At 45.9% G+C, this 22,718-nt stretch overlaps 1 protein-coding gene across 1 annotated transcript in view; it reads left to right on the forward strand.

Annotated features, from left to right (window-relative positions):
* LOC126202979 (putative fatty acyl-CoA reductase CG5065) overlaps positions 1–22,718 on the forward strand; it is a 141,972-nt gene that overhangs the window by 114,858 nt on the left and 4,396 nt on the right. The window contains exons 7-8 of the mRNA XM_049937202.1: positions 8,798–9,025; positions 17,754–18,017. Coding sequence (XP_049793159.1) covers positions 8,798–9,025; positions 17,754–18,017 — 492 coding nt within the window. The remainder of the gene's footprint in view (positions 1–8,797; positions 9,026–17,753; positions 18,018–22,718) is intronic.

The following is a 22,718-nucleotide window of genomic DNA, read 5'->3' on the forward strand; positions in this document are numbered from 1 at the left end:
TTAATTCAGAACGCTACAAGATGACATACTAGGCTTAAAGCCCAAATTTACAGAGGCGGGCTATAGACGAAGACAAGCTATCGCATGCAACACAATAACGCTAGTCCTCACAACAGTTTTGTGACCATTGCCAAGCCTCGCTGAAGTGTCTTACCACTATCACTGTACGGTCTCGAGTTAGCACCTTACAGCAACATATCTTTAGACCTGTGAAAACCTCAGATGGCGTCGCCGAAGCTCTAAGACAGTGGTTAACCTAAGGTGGTTGTTTTTTAAAGAGATGATATGCAAGTTCTTGTTGTTCGTGGTTGGTAACAGCGTATAATGAACTGTGTGTCTGTGGAAAAATGACAACACGTAAGTGAAATATTGCTATATGTAACTGTGTTACTCGGTGAAGCCCAGCTCCGATTTGTTAATGTTTTCCGACAATATTTACCTGGAAACAACCAAATCGATCCTCAACCCATCAGACATACACTGATGAGCCAAAACATAATGCCAGCCTGCCTTATAGCGTATTGTTCCATCTGTGGAACGCATTTGATTGATTTGATCTGATTTTTAACAGGGAAGCTAAAACAGCTTAGGTCTAACCCGCCACTGCCCGCACCGAAACTAAGTTTATTATGCGGTATCGCTCCCTGTATATCTAGTAAAGCCAACCAATCTCCCAAATAGTGCAAGGAGTCCCTCTACCAGTTTTTTGTTAGACACGATTTCTTCAGGTCTAATTGCCCCGAAGATTCTGTATCTTTAACTCTCCAATGCCATGCATTTGAAGATTAGATGTGATGCAGTTTCTTCACCCTCATCACCGATCCTACAATTAGGGTCCTCTTCCGTTATACCCATTGTGTATGTAGGTGTTTTCTGAAATTCCGATGGCCGGTCGTCAGTCCAGTCATGAGCTTGAGCTCTTTCCTGTTCAATCCCAGGATTACAGAGCTTTTTTTAAAACATGGCTTGGGCATCATTACCTTACCATGTTTTTATTTATAGACCTTGGTCCAATATCCTACGTGCTGTTTCCTAAGCCAGTTCCGTAGTTCTAATTTGATCACAGCCTTGGTGATTGTCAGGACAGGTTCCGGTCCAATAAATGGACTTATTTGCCCCCATCCTAGCCAATCTGTGGGCTTGTTCATTGTCACAGATCGCTGAGTGGCCAGGAACCCGCACTAGGTTTACCCTATTGCTGCCCCATAGCTCCACCAGAGCCCTGTGGCATTCTGCAACAATCTTAGATCGTGTTGCAGGAGCTGCCAATGATTTCAGGGCTGCCAGGCTGTCTGAATAGATGTAGATGCTACGGCACTTCTAATACCTACTCATATTCTCCTCCACACATGCCCTGACTGCAGTAATTTCAGCTTGGAATACAGAGGCCACTTTTCCCAGCATTACTTCAGCGATTGTGTGTGACATAGATTCGACAAGTCCTCCGGAGGTCTCCCACGTATGTGGCACCGGTTATTTACATACAGGTCACATAATTCCCTTAACTTATGGGCCTGTTGTTAATGGGAGCTAGCGCCTGATAGCATCCTAGACGTGTACCATCACATCCAGATCAGGCGAATTTGGTAGCCAAGACATGAACGTGACCTCACTACAATGCTCCTCAAAACACTGAAGCATGATTCCGGACTTCTGACACAGACAGTTATCCTGTCTGGAGGATGCTACCACTGTGTGGAAGACACCAAACATGAAGCGATGTATTGTAAGAAAATGAAACGCCTACAGCCGTCCTTGTGATCTTCATTGTGTAGCTACCAGTTTCGGCGCCTCAGTACACCATCTTCAGGCCTTAGTTGATGCCGAAGGGGTTATCACAATATGTACATGTGCTGCATCAGTGCCCAACGTAACTGATTTGCGCAGACTATCTGTAACTGTGATTTCAACAGTCCAATTGATTGTTGGAGTGCTGACATCACAGTTACAGATAGTCTGCGCAAATCAGTGATGTTGGCCACTAATTCAGAATATACCTGGTTCGTGATAACCCCTGAAGATCGTGCACTGAAGCCCCGAAATTGGTAGGTACGCAATAAATATCATAAGGACGGCTGTATGCGTTTCATTTTCTTACAATAGTGAACGGCTGTGGTCTCCAAGACCTCCAATCAAAATGATGGACTTATAAAAACTTGAAGCGATATAGGTGATCCACAGTATTGATCACGTAATCCACAGTTAACATGTTGCCTTGGATTACCGTTATAGGTCCCAAGGAAGCCTAAGTGAATGCCTTCCACAGTATAAAACGCCCCCAAAGGTCTGTGTCCAAGGCGCGGTGCATGTTTCGAGCAGCCATTCCCTAGATGAGGTCGTATCTGCTTACGACCATCGACCTGGTGCCACAATAAGTGCGATTCATCTGACCATGCAAAATGTTTCCCTTGATCCACGGTCCAATCTAAGTGATCCCGTATCAACTACAACCGTTATTGACAATGTCTTTTGGCCAAAGACTACCATTACTATGTTTATACAAAACGGTTTACTCAGTTTTATGGGTGTATATAATCAGATTCCCTCAAACAAAAAACCAGCTCTCAGTCATAGATTTCGTTTACCTTTCACTGCTTCAATTTTACTTCACAGAATTAATTCATTTGAACATTTAATCACATACACAATGCTTAAAATTTTCCGTTTTACTGTTACTCAGCATGCTTTAGAATTAAATCTTTATTCGCACCGCCTGTAATGACCTCATTGTGGATGGGAAGTTAAACACTAAGCTACCTTCTTTCTTTTCATTCATTCGCTTACTCTTTCGGGCCTCGGCCCAACCATCCACCTTGACCATTCGCCACTGACTTGTCCTCCCCGGCCGGTGTGGCCGAGCGGTTCTAGGCGCTTCAATCTGGAACCGCGCGACCGCTACGGTCGCAGGTTCGAATCCTGCCTCGGGCATGTGTGTGTGTGATGTCCTTAGGTTAGTTAGGTTTAAATAGTTCTAAGTTCTCAGCTGTTAACTCCCTTAGTGCTCAGAGCCATTTGAACCATTTTTTGACTTGTCCTCACGAGACAAAAGTGTGTGCAATCTTCCAGAGTTTCCCCTGCTGTTGGCATGTACGATTACTAGAAACCAACTGCCTGCTAGCTGGCCCCTGCATGGAGCTGTGCATGTTTCCTGTGATAACTCGGATGCTATTTTCCCTGTAAGGTTTTCTACACCGGACTACCGTGAGACCTGTTTGGCGTTTGAGGTCACAGCCTGTAGAGCGGAAACATCGCATGAGACAAAACAGAATGTCAAGCGCCTGCTGGCCAATCTGCAATCGCTCTCAGAAGATTTCAGTGAAACTATTTGGTGGAAAAAGTTGTCAGTTTCACGATGAACTGCATATCATTCCGTTAATGGTTGTAGTCATTGTGGTATTTCCAGATTTGGTGAACTACTGCAACAATTTCGAAAAATTTGTAGCGAAAATTGGTCGCAATGAGTTTGTATTTGGTGCACGTTAGCTCATAAGTGCTTCATTTGAAATGTAGCTAACATACTGATATTCTTGAAAACTGGAAGAATGTTGCTGTCTGTCCCCAATGTGGAGAAAATGGATTGTATGTAAAGCACCCCGTCCAGAACGTGCGCGCCAGCAAAAATGCCATAATGAAATCTGCATAACATTTCTAATGTCAGATAAACGGTTTGAGATATCGAAACAAGGTTCTGCCAAATGGTAGTACGCAAAAAGATAGTATTTAGCACTGTGATTAATATGCGAAATTTCTTCATCTAATGCGATAGTCCAGCAACTACAGATTTTTTTTCAACAAAGCAAAATAAATTTTTAGGGCCAATGATAGCTGATGAAACGATAACTGCTGTAGATTTGGAACAATTGAAATGCAGAAATAATTTTTACACGGAGAAGGGGCATTTTTGTAAACTACTAAGTTGTCCTCCCCTGACTTACCAATTCAATGATACGTGGTTCCAAGGTTCCATCGCAATATTTAGTGCATTAGAATGTTAGTGAGATGAATATTTATATAGGCTGAATGTTGACAAAAGAAGCAGGTCTTATCTTGTCATTGACAACACTTCTTTGAAGAAAAGTACAGAGAAAAGAAGTATGGGGAAAATAAATTGCTACATCTCTTGAAATTTCGGTGGAATCCTAACACCCCAGTGTATTTTTAGTAATGAATGATACGGACTGAAACTGGAAGAAGGATTTTATTTAATATCTCAGTTATCTAAGACTTACGAAAACAGTTAACAGCACATAGTATGCCATCTTCTACTGTACAGAGTGAAGAATTGTACTTTTTACCCAAAAACAACTTTTGGTTCGTTAAAATTGTTGATAACCTGTTTACATCCTGATGGTTAGTTAACAGGATTATGAAAATTTAAATGTTTTCGTATTTATCAGATCACTGAGATATAAAAATGAAATCATTTTCAATTTCAATCTGTACCATTCATAATTAAAAATACACTGGGGTGTAGGATTCCCTCATAATTTAACATAAATAGTGATTTATTTTCTCCAGACTTCTTATTCCTTTTCTTCCTTCAGAGAAACATTATTGTTGGAGAGTTTTGATAATATCTAAGTTCTATTGTTGCCTCGTTAAAATCTGATTATTTTGCCAAAACATAACAGAGTTTACAAATACTCTTCTCATTAACATTCTAATGCAGTTGAAATTGCAACACAATCCAGAAACAATGTATTATTAAACTAGCAACTCCGGGCAAGACAAGTCACTCGTTTCTAAAAATACCCCTTCTTGGTATAAAAATAAAAGTGTAATTTCTTCACTTACATTATTGCAAAAACCACAGGCGTTCTCGTTTTACTGCTAAAACCCCTAAAAATTTGGTTACTTCACTGAAAAAAATCTGTAATTGTTGCTTCAGTAGCAATGGAAATACTATGAATCACAGCGCTGCCGAAGCGGCATTGCTAAACACAGCCTTCCGAAATTCCTTCACGTAAGAATACGAAGTAAACATTCCAGAATTCGAATCAACAACAGCTGCCAATATGAGTAACTTAGAAGTAGATATTCTCGGTGTAATGAAGCAAGTCTTCCGGTCCAGAATGTATACCCGTCAGGTACCTTTCAGAGTATGCTGATGGAACAACTCCATACTTAAAAATCATCCACTCCCTCGACGAAAGATCCGTACCCAGAGACTGGGAAGCTGCACAGATCACACCAGTCTTCAAGAAAGTCAATAAGAGTAATCCACGTAATTACAGGCCCGTATCATTAGCGTCTATAAGCAGAGGGTTTTGGAATGTATTATGAATTATAATTAAATTTTCCCTGAGACATTTAAGTCTCATCTTAATCTACGATCATTTTAATTCATTTCTTCAGCTTCCAGCATTATCGTATTGTGAATTAAGTAGAAGAGAACAGTATATTGACTCACAGTCAACATGAATTTAGAAAACATCGCTTTTGTGAAACACAAGTAACTCTTTACTCACACGAGTGCCGTAGACAAGCGATTTCAAATTGATTCCGTATTTCTAGATTCCCAGAAGGCATTTGAAAGCGCATCTCATAAGCGGTTTGTAATCAAATTGCATGCTTATCTCAGTTACGGGACTGTATTAGTGATTTCCTGTCAGAGAGATCACAGTTCGTGGTAACTGAGGGAAAGTCATCGAGTAAAACAGAAGAGAATTCTGGCATTCCCCAAGATAGTGTTATAGGCCCTCTGCAGTTCCTTGTCGATATAAATGATGTAGGAGACAATCTGAGCACCCGTCTTAAGTTGTCTGCGGATGATGCTGTCGTTTATCGTGTAGTAAAGTCATCATAAGATTAAAATAAATTGCAAAACGATTTAGAAAATGTATCTGTTCGGTGTGATAGTTGGCAGTTGACCCTAAGTAGTGAAAAGTGCGAGATCATCCACATGAATACTAAAAGGAATTCGTTAAACTTCGGTTATACGATAAATCAATCAAATCTAAAATCTGAAAGTTCAATTAGATCCTAGGAATTACATTTAAGAAAAACTTAAATTCGATAGACAATGTTGTGGGGAAAGCGAACCAAAGACTGCGTTTTATTGGCAGAACACTTAGAAGATGCAACAGATGCCCTAAAGAGACTGCCTACACTAAATTTGTCCATCTTGTTTTGGAGTACTGATACATGGTGTGGGATCCTTACCAGATAGGGTTAACGGAGTACATCGATGATGATGTTTGGTTTGTGAGGCGCTCAACTGCGCGGTCATCAGCGCCCGTACAAAGTCCCAATTGTTACAGAGTCCAATTTTTTCCACAGTCCAAATCTAGCCATTGTCACAAATGATCATGATGATGCAATGATGAGGCCAACACAAACACCCAGTCCCTGGGCAGAGAAAATTCCCATACTGTGAATCGAACCCGGCACCCCGTGATGTAGAGGAAGCAACGCTAGCCATTAGACCACGAGATGCGGACGGAGTACATCGAGAGATTTCAAATAAGTGCAGCACGTTCTGTATTAGAGAGAAATATGGGAGAGTGTCACGGACATGAGACAGGATCTGGGGTGGCCAGCATTAAAACAAAGGCGTTTCTCGTTGCGGCAAAATATTCTCACGTAATTCCAATCACCAACATTCTCTTCCAAATTCGAAAATATTTTATTGACGTCGACCTACATAGGGAGAAACAATCATCATAATAAAATAAGTGAAATCAGAGCTCACATAGAAAGACATAGGTGCTCGTTTCTTCCGCGAGAAATTCGGTAGTGGCATAATAGAGAATTATTGTGAAGGTGATTTGACGAATCCTCTGTCAGACACTTCAGTGTGATTGGCAGAGTATTGATGTAGCTGTAGATATAAATGTCGATGTCGATTAATATTGTTCTAGATATGGATAGTTCGCATTTTAGTCATATGACAAAATACTCTCCTTTTTATGTACTATTATTTACCAAAATTTTGTTATTTACCAAAATCTTGTTTTGCTGTCTCAAACCATTTGAGATATGAGGAATGTTAAGGATCTTTTATTCTGGCTTTATCGGTGGTGTGTTTGAGTGAGCAGGAGTGCCTTACATAGAAGCCGTTTTCTTGAGATTGGTCATAGATAAAGGTGTCCTTCCAGGTTCAAAGTCCAATTCAATATGTTAGCAACATTTCGCACACAGCATTCTATGACCTGACATGCACCTAATGCAAATTCACCGTGAACCCTACTTTTCATTGCAAACTTTACAAAATTCTTGGAATAGTGTACTTAATCTCGAAATATTAGAAAAACTATGACCATTAACAAACGATAGGCAGATATCGTGAGAAAGATTATGGATCAGCCAGCTTGAGCGCCTTACCACTAACGCTGTCAAGCAAGACTGGTACCTTTCGTACCAAATCTTACGCCATATGAGAGCTTGGGAATACCAGGTAGCTGTCTGCCCTCCCTGCAAGACAATAGTCAAGTGCGCCATCTTGTCGGCTTAAACCGAACCTTACTCCTTCTGAGATAGGCTTTACTGCACCTCATGCCCACAACGTCACCACGCAGTATATAATCTCGGGGTGCCATGTTGTGGCTTGTGGCTGTGCACTGAGGTGACAGAAGTCACGGGATAACCCCTAATATCGTGTTGGACCTCCTTTTGCCTATCATAGTGCAGCAACTCGACATGACAGGGACTCAACAGGTCGCTGCAAGTCCCCCACAGAAATTTTGGTCCTTACTGCCTCTACAGCCGTCGATAATTGCGAAAGTGTGTCCGGTGCAGGATTTTGTGCACGAACTGACCTCTTAATTATGTGCTATAAATGTTCGATGGGATTCATATTGGTAGATCTGGGTGACCAAATCATTCGTTTGGGAACATCAATTCCATGAATGACTGTAAATGGTCTCCAAGTAGCCGAATATATATCCAGTCAATAATCGGTTCATTTGGATCAGAGGACCCAGTCCTTTCCATGTGAAGACAGCCCACACCAATATGGAGCCACTACAAGATTGCACAGAGCCTTGTTGACAATTTGGGTCCATGGCTTCGTGGAGTCTGCGCCAGTCAGACCCTACCATCAGCTCTTACCAACTGAAATCGGGACACATCTGACGGAGACCACGGTTTTTTCAGTCGTGTATGGTCCAACCGATATGGTTAAGTATCCGGGAGAGCTGCTGCAAGCGATAACATGGTTTCAGGAAAGGCAGGCTAGTCTGCTGCCGTAGCCCATTAACGCCAAATTTCGCCGCACTGTCCGAACGGATACACACGTCGTATATGTGGTTATTTCACACAGTCTTGCTTGTGTGTTACCACAGTCAACTCTATGCAAATACCGCTGCTCTTGGTCGTTACGAGAAGGCCGTCAGCGACTCTGTTGTCCGTGCAGAGTGGAAATGGTTGAAATTTTGTATTTTCGGCACAATTCTGGCACTGTTGACCCCAGAATATTGAATTACCTTACGATTTCCGAAACAGAATGTCGCCCGTGTCTAGTTCCAATTTCTATTCTGCGTTCAAAATCTGTTAATTTCTGTTGTGCGGGGATACCGGAAATCTTTTCACGCAAATCACCTGAATTCAAATTACAGCTGTACCAATGCACTACCCTTTTATACCTCGTGTACGCGATACTACTATCATCTGTGCATATCACTATCCCACGACTTTTTTCAGCTCAGTGTATTGCTGAAAAGGGTCGCGGAGTTCATCAGACCTGTGAGCCACACAAGACCCTAACCCGGCCCTGCCCTGGTGCTGTTAATCGTCTGCAGCACAGCTGTTGGAGAAGCGTACTCAAGCACTTACCTCGGCCGCGGTGTTTTGCCGGCAGGGAGGAGGGCGTGCAGGTGTACCACGCGACGTCCGGCGACCGGCGGCCGCTGCGCTGGGGCGAGTACGCGGCGCTAGTGCAGCGCGCCTGCAGGAGGGCGCCCAGCCGGCGGCTGGCGGCGCCGCCCACCACCTACTGCCGCGCCTGGCCGCCAACCGCCGCCCTCACCTTCCTCGTCACGCACCTGCTGCCCGCGCTGCTTCTGAACGCCCTGCGCAGGGACCAGGGGTAAGCTACACGACTCCTACCGCCCGTGGTTACCAGGATACCCGCTAGATGTCACCACAGAACAAATTATGCGAAGTGCAAAGCCCGTGTTACAATACTAAACAGAACGGCACTAGCGCTCATAGCGGGCTGGCAGTGGACTTCGAGTATGGGAAAATATGGCGCGAAAATACGTATTCTTGCTTTGCGAAATGCCTGTATTAGATGACAATATATTTTTTTTATGCATGGGTGGGCCCCATAGTCTTGTGCTAACGTGTATACTCGGAAACGTTTATGTGATCTTACAAAGTAATATACTCGTCTTCGAGAAATCTCAATCCATCTAGAGGGTTGGATCCCCTCCTTCGAAAGCGTCAGATTGCAAAGCCTGGGCTACTCTCAGGGTGGAATCTCCGTCTTCGAAGATTGTGTTTGTCTGTCTGTGTGCCCGCCGCTTGCTGCTGTCGCTGTTCGTTCGTCCGTCCGTCCGCCTGCCTGCTCGCTGTCCATCGCCGTCGTCGTAACCGCTGCCGCTGCCGCCGCCCCCGCTACCGCCGCCTGCTGTTCGTCCGTCTGTTCGCCGCCGACCATCGCCGACGCCGACGCCGACGCCGACGCTGCCTGCTGCACGTCCGTCTGTCCGTCGCCGTTCGTCTGCAATGAGTACTCCCACCTCCACCGTCATCTACACCTCCCCCTCCCCCTCTCCCACAGTCACTTCCTGGAGTGCCGCTCCTGGCCTCCCTCCTAACACCTCCCCTTCCCTTCCCCCACTTAACCATCCCCCTATCTCCTCCCCTGCTGTATACCCACACCTCTACACCCTTCCTCCAGCCTCCACACCCTCAAAAGCTCCCACTCCTACCCGCGCCCTCACGTACGCCTCTGTTGCCGCCTCTGCTGCCGCCCCTCAGGTGGTTGGCTTCCCCTCTCTCACCGACCCCATCACTTCGTCTTCTGCATCTCCCGCACGCATCACGTCGCGCCGAGCCACCATCGCCACCACTGAACCAGCTGCTTCTCCCGGTGCCTCCACTACGCCACAGGGATCTGCCTCCCGCCACCTCCCTCTCCTCCCCGTCCCTCTCCCCTCCTCACAGCCTCCAGTCTCCAAAAAACCCCAAAAGCGCGTCCTTACCGACTCTGCTCCCGCCACTTCCCACAAAAAATCAACACCACCTCCCCCTCCCCCTGCCGTCACCATGGACACCACCCCTCCTCCTGCCACCCATACCTTGGCCCCCACCCTCCACACCTTTGTCCTGTCAACTCCCGATCCTAAGTTCCTCGACGCTCGTACCCTCACCAAGGAAATCCGAAAGTACTTACCTGGTGCTCCCATTTCCCAACTCATTCCCCGCAGGGACTCAGTCCTTATCAAGTCCCCGTCCCCATCCTTTCACACAGACCTCCTGCGAAAACTCCCACGAGTTATGTTTGGCCCCCACGCCTCTCTGACACCCTTCCTTTCCGCTTCCACTCCTCGTCAGCCCCAGCCTCCCCGTCGCCCCCCCCACCTACACCGCTGTGATCACCAAGCTCAGCCCGGTGATCACAGAGGATGAAGTGTTGGTAGAACTGAACTCCCACCCAGACTTGGAAATCCGCTCTGCCCGCCGTATCCACAATGCCTCTGGTCCCACATACCTCATGCGGGTATTCTCTGAATCCGCCCCATCCATAGACCATCTCCTCACCCAGGGTGCCCTGATATACCACCGTCGCCACCCTGTTGAATCCTCCTAATCCCCTCCCCAATCCTACCGTTGCCAGCGGTGCCTGATGTACAATGACCACCTGACTCCCAACTGCAAAACCCCCCCCACCTGTCCCCATTGCAAGGCCTCCCACTTTCTTAAGAACTGCCCCAACCTCTCTGCTCCTCCTTCCTGTAATACCTGCAATGGCCCCCATCCCACATACCCCCAAAAGTGTAAGGCTAAGCCCCCTCCAGCCACCCCTGAACTTACAGTCCCAGTTCGTCCCGTCGATCCCCCTGTCCACCCCAACAATTCCCTCCGTCCACCCCCCACGGCCGAGGACATCATCCGGTTCATTACCGTTGTACTCCTAAACATTCACCCTTTTCAGCGCCCCCACACCTTCCAACAAATATCCCTTGCTGCTCTCTCTGTTTTCCACCTGAACGCCTTCGCCACTTACTCCCACAACCAAGCCCACTTCACCTTCACCCGCCTCGACACCCTAGTTTAAGTCTCTTCCCTTCCCTCTCTTCCCCCCCTCCTTCCCGTCATGGCGCGGCACGAGTCTCGCATCCTCTTCCAGAACATTTGCTCCTTCCGCTCCAACAAATACCTCCTCCTGCACACCCTCTCCCACCACTAGGTCGACACCTTCCTCTTGAACGAAACCTTTCTCCAGCCCCACCATTCTATCCGCACCTCCCCCTATATCCTCCACCACACTGACGCTCCTGGTCCTCGTGCGCAGGGTGGAGTCGCGATTGGCCACCTTAAGCATATCCCTGTCCGGCCACAACCTCTCCTCAATGACCCCACTGAACACCTTATCCTTAGCGTCTTCTTCCCCTCCCTCACAATTACCTGTGCCACCATCTATGTCCGCTTCACTGCTCCTCTTCCTTATAACTTCATCTCACACATTGACCACACCTTCTCCACCTATGTGATTGCCGCCGACCTCAATATCCATAGCCGCACTCCTGCTGCCCTTCGGCGGTGGCATCAGTTCCTCTCCACACTTCAAGGTGACCTTGTTCCTCTTCCCCAGCACACCCGACCTGAAAGTAACACCACCCCCGATGTTGTCATTGCCTCCGCCAACCTCCTTGGACGTATCACTGTCGCCGTCCTTGACCCCACAGGTAGCGATCACCTCCCTGTCCTCACCATAACGTCTGCAAACCGCCCCCATCCGGCTCCGCACCCTGCACCCCCTCCCAAGGTCGTCCATGACTATCGCCGTGCCAACTGGGGTGCCTACCGGGACTCCATCTCCACCCAGGTCGAAAGCCACCCTCTTACCTATCGCCATCCTGACGACATCAACCACGCCTCATCCTTCCTTCAGCAGGTAATTACTGACGCCGTGGAGGCCCATGTTCCTACTAAAACCATCCACCCACACCGTCCCACTCTCCCTCCGCGGGCTGTCCTCCTCCTCCATGAATCCCGCCGCCTATATCGCGCCTTCCTGCGCACTCGTGACAGGGATACACTCCAACGCCACCGGCAAATACAGCAACACGTACGGAACCTTATTACAGCAACGAAACGCCGAGACTGGCGCCAGACCTGCACACGACTCAACGCCACCCTCCCTATCAACTCCTCCAAGTACTGGTCCGCCTTCCATCGTCTTACTGGTTCCCTTTCTGCTCCCCACTACCCCCTTCTCCATAACGATCGCCCCCTTCCTGACAACCTCAGTAAGGCCAACCACTTCGCTTCCCACCTTTCCGAGGTCTTCTCCATCCCCGATGATCCCCACTTTGATTATTCTCCTTTCCCCACGGTCATGGAACGTGCCGATACCTCGGTCGCTCCACTTGCTCCTAGTCTCCAGTACTTGGGGCAGTTGCCCCCCTCCGACGTAAACACTCCCATCACAGCACAAGACATTAAACTTATCCTCCAGTCCAAACGCAACACGGCCCTGGTCACGACTGTGTCACCTACCGTCACCTTCGCGAAAGCCCCTATTCCTTCCCGACTGTCCTCGCCCATCTCTATAATGTCGTCCTCTCTACTGGCTTCTACCCTGACCTGTGGAAGACCTCCCGCGTCCTCTTATTCCTCAAACCCAACAAACCCCCTTCTGCCGCCTCTTCCTATCGTCCCATCTGCCTCACCTCCGTCTTCAGTAAGGTCTTTGAATCCATCCTCTCCCACCGTATCCATCAGCACCTTGCTCAACACCACCTCCTCCCCCTTACCCAGTGTGGCTTCCGACCCTCCTTCTCTGCTGACGACCAACTCCTCAACCTTGTTCACCTTCTGTCCCTCCAGCTCAACTCCCGTCGCTCCGCCATTTTTGTTTCCCTTGACCTCCAAAATGCCTATGACTGTGTATGGCATCCCGGTCTCCTCTTTAAACTCCAAACCTACGCCCTGCCTATCAATTTTGTCCGTCTGGTCGCTTCCTTCCTCTCGCACCATCCTTCCTATGTCACCCTCCACAACACCAACTCTCGTATCTTTTATCCCACGGCTGGCGTCCCCCAAGGTTCTGTCCTCTCCCCTCTCCTTTATCTCTTGTATACAGCTGATATGCCCAAGCCACCCCCACCAGTCCACCTTCTCCAGTATGCTGATGACACCGCCTTCCTGGCTCTCTATCCTACCCTTCAACGGTCTCAACGTACCCTCCAAACCCACCTTAACCAGTTCACCACTTGGTGTAACCAGTGGTTCCTCCGTCTCAACCCCTCCAAAACCCAGGCAATCATCATAGGCCGCACCACTCGCTCCTTTCGCCTCCATGATTTCCACCTCACCCTTTATGGTCGTCCTATCCAACTCACCCCCACCCTGAAATACCTTGGCCTCACCCTTGACCGACACCTCACCTGGACCCCTCATCTCCTGCCCATCCAGCAGAAAGCCTATTCCCACCTCCACCTTCTGAAACTCCTGTCTGGCCGGACATGGGGATTGCATCCTTCTACCCTCCTTCACACCTACAAATCCCTCATCCGTCCTATCCTCTGTTATGCCAGCGTTGCCTGGATCTCCGCCCCCACCCGCTTTTACAAGGCCCTCCAAATCCTTGAACGCCATGCGCTCTGCCTTGCCTTCCGTATCCGCCTTCCTTCCCCCACAAGGCTCCTGTATGAACTGATCCCCTTCCCCCACCTCCTCCTGTTCCTCCAACATCTCCGCATCCTTTACATTGTTCGCAGGCTTGATCCCCCCCACCCTCTGGTTTCCTCCTTCCTCTCCGCCCCCCGCCTGTTGCCGCGCCTCTATCGCTGTATCCCTCCCTCTCTCCACCTCCTCACCCTCCATCTCCTTCATCAGGGCAATTTCCAACACCTCCCCCTCCCGGATGACGAACTTCGCCGTGACATCTACCCTTCCTTCCAACTATAACCTGGCCTTGTTCCCCCTCCCCTCCCCAGGGCCCCCTTTTCCTCTTTCCTCCCCCTCCCAGAGCGGATTTTCCTCCGCCCCCCCCTCCCCTGAGACCCTGCACCCCATACTTGCCTCTCTCCTTCCCACATCCCTCCCTACCTGGCCCTCTTCCGCACGCCCCCCGCTCACCTCCCCCATCTCTTCCCCTCCCTCCATTCTTCAGGTCTCCCTCATCTCCTAGCGCCTGGCAGATCCTCTGTATTGCTCTTCCTCAGTGTGCCACATCAGTGTTGTTTAGTGCTGTTTCTCGTGTGCGTCAAGAGGTGTGCTTTTAATTGTGTCCTGCCTTGAGGTTCGCCATCAGTGTTACGTTATGTGCTATGCCATCCGTCGCTATCTTTATGCTCCAGTCATACTGTGCCTTGAGTTCTTTTAACCATCGCAGTGTGTGGCTTTTTGTGTGTGCTACTTTTACACAGTTTTTTTTTTATCTCCATTTTACAGTCACCCCGTTTTTTGTCTATTGTCTTCCATGATGTTCCCCTTTTTTATATCTATGTTCACCTTATTCTCTCCTTTGCTGTTTTTAAATGTCTTCTATTGTTTTGTTCTATGTCTTTCGGCTGAAGAGCAGCGCCTATGCTACTGCCAGCCCGCCTTGTTGGAGAATTGAAATACAATAAAGGAAAAAAAAAATCTCAATCAAACAAGAAGATTAACTTCCCTTAGCTGGGGATCAGTCATGTAAAATTTTGTAAATGACATCGTGCATTTCAACATATTCTTTTGGGGTTTTCATATATACATTACAAAGTTCTAATTTTCTTGCCATACATCACGGAGACAAACAACACAGAATGCACACTCCATAAAATGCAGATACACAGTTACTTAAAATAAACCTACTCCTAATCGATATAAGTGTTACAAGTCCTATAACGTTAGGTAGCCGTACGGTAAACAGTCTTCCGTTAACGCTGGCTCAAGTAGCGAAAGTTTAATTACAGCCACCCTGATGATGATGATGACGATGATGTTTGGTTTGTGGGGCGCTCAACTGCGCGGTTATCAGCGCCCATACAAATTCCCAGTCTTTACACAGTCCAATCTCGCCACTTTGACGGTTGATGAAAGGATGAGGACAACACGAAAACCCAGTCCCCGGGCAGAGAAAATCCCAAACCCGGCCGGTAATCGAGCCCGGGACCCCGTGACAGCCACTCTGTATCTGTATACCGTCTATCCCTAAAGTGATCCTGAGACTGTCAGTAATATTGTGCAATATTTCTTATTGCACTGTATTACTGACCATCTATGTGTGGGATTGAAGGTTGTTGCAGTACTGCATATTTTGAAATACAGTGTCGGATCTACTGTATGTACTGTGTAATCTCTGGCTAATACTTATACAGCTTTATCAGCTCAGCCCCCTATATTATTTGTATTGCACGATTTGTTGTGTTGTATAAACAAAATCGTCGAAATTACTTCGTAATCTGTGATCATGCTTCATTTTAGATTTATTGGAAGGCCAAGGTTCTCAACCGTATGGAGTCTAAAATCAAATGTTTAATAACTGTCAGAAGGAAACCGATAAATACAATATGTTATTAAATATGTGGAAATGCATCCCAAAACATAACCTATAATTAGTAAAGCAGTTACCTTCATTGTGGCCTAGTTATGGGAAATGCAGCGGAAAGCAGAGCTCCAACTGACGGGCTTATGGAGTCAACAGTTTAATATATTTGATGCCATAAGTTTTTACAAGGGCAATATTTTCCTTCCGATTCAAATACAACCACAATTTAAGTATTAAATAGGTACATATGCAGATGATAAACTGGTATTCATTGGACTAGAACTGACATATTAGTACATTTTCACGCAATTTGGGTGTATCCATCCTGAGAAATCAGTACCCAGAACAACCACCTCTGGCCGTAATAACGGCCTTGATACGCCTCGGCATTGAGTCAAACAGAGGTTGGATGGCGTGTACAGGTACAGCTGCCCATGCAGCTTCAACACGATACCACAGTTCATCAAGAGTAGAGACTGGCGTATTGTGACGAGCCAGTTGTTCGGCCACCATTGACCACACGTTTTCAACTGGTGAGAGATCTGGAAAATGTGCTGGCCAGGCATCAGTCGAACATTTTCTGTATCCAGAAAGGCCGGTACAGGACCTGCAACATGAGGTCGTGCATTATCCTGCTGAAATGTAGGGTTTCGCAGGGATCGAATGAAGGGTAGAGCCACGAGTCGTAACACATCTGAAATGTAACGTCCACTGTTCAAAGTGCCGTCAATACGAACAAGAGGTGGCGGAGACGTGTAAACAATGGCACCCCATACCATTACGCAGGGTGATACGCCAGTACGGCGATGACAAATACATGCTTCCAATTTGCGTTCACCGCGATGTCGCCAAACACGGATGCGACCATCATGATGCTGTAAACAGAACCTGGATTCATACGAAAAAATGACGTTTTGCCATTCGTGCACCGAGGTTCGTCGTTGAGTACACCATCGCAGAGGCTCCTGTCTGTGATGCAGCGTCAAGGGTAACCGCAGCCATGGACTCCGAGCTGATAGTCCAGGCTGCTGCAAACGTCGTCGAACAGTTCGTGTAGATAGTTGTTGTGTTGCAAACGTCCCCATCTGTTGAGTCAGGGATCGAGACGTGGCTGCACGATCCGGTGCAGCCATGCGGGTAAGATAGATGCCTGTCATCTCGACTGCTAGTAATACGAGGCCGTTGAGATCCAGCACGGCGTTCCGTATTACCCTCCTGAACCCACCGATTCCATATTCTGCTAACAGTCATTGGATCTCGACCAACGCGAGCAGCAATGTCGAGATACGATAAACCGCAATCGCGATAGGCTACAATCTGACCTTTATCAACGTTGGATACGTGATGATACGCATTTCTCCTCCTTACACAAGGCATCACAACAACGTTGCACCAAGCAACGCTGGTCAACTGCTGTTTGTCTATGAGAAATCGATTGGAAACTTTCCTGATGTCTGTACGTTGTAGGTGTCGCCACCGGCGCCAACCTTGTGTGAATGCTCTGAAAAGCTAATTATTTGCATATCACAGCATGTTGTGCCTGTCGGTTAAATTTCGCGTCTGTAGCACTTCATCTTCGTGGTGTAGCAATTTTAATGAGCAGTAGTGTAGTATTTTAAGACTTCTACAACAGTTGTCCACGTTTTCATCACGATTAAGCTTATTGACTGTGGTGACATAGCACTTCTGAATTTGTCTTTAAATGAATTTCTTGTAGCCAGATAACCTAAAGTGTTTACAGGCGCTGAGCTGAAAAAATATTGTCTCGCAAAAGACTGTCCTTTATCTTATCTTTTGCAAAAGTACATCAAATGAGCGTATTCTCAGAATCATTTGGCTTGCTTGTTCTCAGGTCACGGGGTAAATTTTCGTGTCTCTTTCCACCCAACTAAGCTGCTTCATTCCTTTCCACTAGCGCAAAGACTCATCAAGAACCATATAACTGATGGTGTCCGTATGCGCCGTGGTTGCTCCGCCGAGATTTGACGTGAATTTTGCACAACATCACTTCGCTGTTTGAAGCCAACCACCAATATATTGTACAATGTTATAAACCCAATATTACTGACAGTCTAGTGGTCGCTTTACTTTACGTGTCTTGCTGTCACAGGCTGCTGCAGGCGCAGCGGAAGTACTGGCGCGCCATGTGGCGTGCGCGCTTCTTCTCGTGCCGGGACTGGCGTTTCCGGACTGGTGCCGCCGACAGACTGCGTGCGCGCATGTCGCCGGCCGACCTCCGTCGATTTGCTGTCGACGTCGACTCTGCCGGCGTCGACTGGGAACGACTCTTCAGCGACTCGGCGCTCGCCGTGCGCCGCTACGCGCTGCGGGAGGACCCCGCCACCATACCAGCCGCAAGAGCGCGCATGCGCAGGTACCTCACCCCGTCTGCATGCATTCCAGCTCTGACGACTAAGTCTGTATTTTCAATACTACCTCAGTCCAGCATAACAGTCGCGACACTCCGCAACACTCCGCCTTCTTTTTTGTTATCCCCTGCGATTGCAGCGCACCAAGTGGCCAAGAAGTTATACTGTTGAGTTCGGTAAGATCTTGCGAAAGCGAAAGAGAATCTTAATTGTTTATATTGGTCTGTAGAATGGTTTTTACAAACGGGAGTCTCTGGAGCGCAATACATTGCAGCAACAACAAAACAACAACAAACAAGACTTAACATTTGACTTGTTTTAGGTTTCCTGACGGCCTTAGGAAGTACGAACCGCTACGTTACAGAACAGTTTATTTGCGATTTTCTTCTAACCTACAAATATTTGCTGGAGAACGTCGTGTTCTTTAACAACAACAAAATTGCTAGTAAACAGCAAAAGACCTGACCTTTCGCAGAAAGGCGTTGTACATCTACTCAAAAACGTGAAGCTTACTCCGCTACGCTTCCAGCCAAAGCAGTGTGTGTGGAACATAGGTAACGCATATGGAATGCAATACCTACATGATTTAATGTAGCAGGTAATCTGTCACAATTGTAGATGAAAGAAAAACCACACAGATGTGATAATAAAATAACAAAAGCAATAAAACTGTTTCCAAACACAGAAGAAACCAGTTCCACAACTGTTGCTGCACTGTGCCACAGACGACAAGGATCTTCAACATATTGACTTTGGAAACAAAAATAATTACGTTAACAAAAATATTTATGTGTCAGAAAGTGGAGTGAAGTGTAAGACTGGGCGAAATATTAGGCTCCCAACAAAGGTGTTACATGTCAAGGACAGTGCCTATCATAATAATAACAGAAAAAAAGAAATATATTCTTTTCACACATGAAACGTGTTTATATTTCCTTCTTTTCAGAGGAGTACGCTGCAATTACACATACATTCGAAAGTTTTCATCATTATTAACTTGTACCTAATGTCACTGAATAAAGGAACTTCGGACGTTCTGATATATATTTCGTGGTCATTCGTATCTTTTGATAATTTAATAACGCTCAGAACGCAAAAATTTAGTAACTATTTCGCTGATTAACCAGAAAAGTGAGTAAAATGTTAGTTTCATTTTAAAGCTGCTTTCTCGCCTCTTGGGGCGTTAGTGTCACACCAAATGTCAATTGGTAACAATTTTCACACCAGCGAATGTCGCGACTGTATATGTTAGGCTGTGGTTCTGTGAATTATGGCGTTATGGTTTATAAAAAACCAGATGGTACTTTGGGACACTGTGTTTACCGAAAGACGACACACAGAGATTGGTATCTGCATCCTAAGAGTTGTCATCCAGCACACCAACGCAGTGGCGTCCTTAGGACTTTGGTACGGGGAGCATATGCCATTTGCGACGCACACAGCTTAACCCAAGAACTTGAGCATTTGATGGCTGTTTTTAAGGGAAATGGGTACACCGAGAAGCAGATTCGTCGGGCTATGGAGTTTGGACCATCTCCGGAGGTGTATGAAGAGGAACGTAGATCTGTGGCCTTTCTTCCTTATGCTGGAGACTTATCGTTTAAGATTGGACGAATTTTAAGGAATTTTAACATTAAGAGTGTGTTCCGTCCGCCTTCTAAAATTGGGGCTCTGCTCGGTTCTGTGAAAGATGATTTGGGGCTTAAGAAACCCGGTGTGTACAAAATTCCGTGTCAATGTGGAAAAGCTTACATTGGCCGTTCGATTCGCACAGTGCATGACAGGTGTGTGGAACATCGTCGTCATACGAGGCTACAACAACCGGAAAAATCGGCAGTAGCAGAACACTGTCTAAATGAGGGGCACAGTATGAAATTTGATGAAACTGTGGTAGTTGCCAACATTTCCGGTTTTTGGAACAGTGTCTATAAAGAGGCGATTGAAATTAGGTTGGCTGATAATTTAATCAACAGAGACAATGGGGTTCCTCTTAGCAAGACGTGGAATCCTGTATTATCTCGCATCAAAACTGAACGTTCTTCGGTGCGGCCTTGATTGCGATATATCGTTGCCAGCAGTGTTTCACTAAGGGCGACGCCACCTCCCTGTCTTGGAAGGCGCAAACCGTGATGGGCGGCGCATGCGCCGTGTACTGAACGGTGCCTATATAGGACGTCGATCTGCAACCTGGCGTCAGTTCTCGGCGGGACTCATCAGCATAAGCAGCATTTTCCTGAAGATGGCGACCAGTTGGATCGCCGAAATATCGAGTCAAGTTGATTTTAGGATCCGGCAGCAAACCCGAAGATACTTTAAAGGTCTCTTGAATATTATCGATTTAGTTATATTAACTAATGAATATAAATTAGAATATTGTCACTTTGGTAAAACTAATTACAGGTACCTGTATCGAGACCTTTTGATCGTATACATTGACTGTGACACTTTACTTGTTTTTGAAAGAAACTGCCTAAAAGTAAGCTGAAAAGTGCACTCATATCAGGCTTTGGAACATCGGTTTTGTGGCAGACTGAGCCGTGTAGCCTAATATGTTAGTACGAATATGAAGTGCTACTGTCTTCCAATAAATGTTAGTAACGCTGGTTTTAATTTCCAAAAACAAAACGTGAACTTGAACCACTTGAAGAAAGCTGGTAAACTTATGAGATCGATACGGAAAGAAACTGATAATTTCAAGCAATTTTATACATAGGTTAAAGGATATTGAGTTTCATCAGAAACAACTGCAGTTAGTGCAGACTTAGGGTATGTTTCACCAAGGGCTTCCTTCTGAAATAATCGACTAGGAACAAACATTGTTGAAATCGATCTTTGATTTACAATGAGCGGAGAATTCACTTCGTTTACATGCGACACATCTTCCGGAAGACGAAAAACTAATTTCGGAAGCCGTTTTTCACTATCGTGTTTACATGTTAGGGTCTGAAGCGGATTTGCAAGCCCATTTAAGTAGGGCATCTGGAAAGTAGCTGATGCAGTTTCTGATTCAGTCAACACAATCGTTATTTCTCTTCACTTAAATATTATAGCTAGACAGTTTCACACGTCTAATATTTATGCTTCTCCTTCGCTGATAAGTTCATATTAACTTAATATTATGAAAACAAGACGTAATCTGACGAACCAAGCAAGTTTCAAAACCAACTTCGTTTACGTGGGAGCGAAAATCGATTGTGGGGTTGGAAAAGCGGCAACTAGAAGCGGATTTCTAGTTTTTGAAGTGTTTACACGACCAACCAGAAGCGGTATTGGGAAATTGGTTTACGCCGGGAAAGCCTACGTGATCACAATATTAAAGAGAAATTTTCACTCGGAAAAATCCAAATTCTAAATCTGTTCAGAAAATTCTTTCTTTTGATACACACATGAATCACATCCTGTGTAATTTTGATATGGACGTTCTTGCAGTGATTTTAGTTCCTATATGTTAAGGTGTTCTATCCCCATGTCAACCCAGTTCAGTCAGTATATTATAAAAATGATTTGCATCTGTACAAACAGAGACAGACTGAAGACTGTGATCCACCGAAGATTAAGCTTCAGCGTCATTCGAAGTTATAGAAATTTTCATTTGCTATATAACATACGTAATTTTTGCCATAGGAATGACATCACAAGCCACCGTAATAAAACAAGCCATCACAGATGAAGGTGGGCAATTGTGGCAGAGGGGTGAAAGTCATACAGGGGCTTCCGGTAACACGACCTTGGTTCGCTTCGGGGCCGTTTCTACTGTTAGGCAAGACTAGGTGGCCACCTAGGGCGGCAAAATCTTAGCAGCTGCAAAGAGAGGGAAAAATTTATTTCAAATCAAACGGGGTGAAAAATTGAGCAAATGAGGAGAAAATATGAAAAAGAGGCAAAAACGAACTGTTTTTAAAAGCATATGGAACAGTTACTTAATAATTATGTACTTACTTTTACTAAAATTCCTCAGTCCAAAAATATTTCATTGAAAAGAGAAATGAAGTAACACCACGGTTATCCGGTGTAGCATAATTTCTAAATTCAACGAATGTTAATTCACACCAGAAAAAAGTTCTACATCTTTATTAAACGATTTTCTTGCAATTGAATAAAATAAGTAATTGATGGCGAATTCGATTGCAGTAATATATTCAGTTGAGTTCTAGTTTAAAATGTTCAGCACATTCTTCCTATTTCAGTTATTTTGGGAAATTTCAAAAACGAGGAAATTGAATACTTTTGTTGTCCTGTCTTTCTCTACAGTTTTGCCCTCTACAGCTTCCTCTAGTACCATGAAAGCCATTCCTTGATGTCTTATCAATCTGTCTCTTCTCCTTGTCAGTGTTTTCCACATATTCCTTTCCTCATTGATTCTGAGCAGAACCAGCTCATTCCGCACCTTATCAGTCGACCTAATTTTTAACATTAGTCTGTAGCACCACATCTGAAATGCTTTGGTTCTCTACCATTCCTGTTTTTCCATAGTCCATATTTCTCTGCCATACAGTTTCCCTAGCATATTTAAATTTCTAACATATCACACTGCAGCAGCTCCAGTATTACCGTTCTGTTGACTATTCGGTTTTTTTGTCATGGTTACCTCCCTCCTGACAGTTCCCTATTGGAGAGCTGACAAGGGGACTAACCGAGAATATTTTGCCAATGGAGAGGATATGGTGACAACTTTTTTCTATTACAGACCACATGTCCTATGGATA

The sequence above is a fragment of the Schistocerca nitens genome, chromosome 1 (genome assembly GCF_023898315.1).
Source record: "Schistocerca nitens isolate TAMUIC-IGC-003100 chromosome 1, iqSchNite1.1, whole genome shotgun sequence".
Classification (NCBI taxonomy): Eukaryota; Metazoa; Arthropoda; class Insecta; order Orthoptera; family Acrididae; genus Schistocerca; species Schistocerca nitens.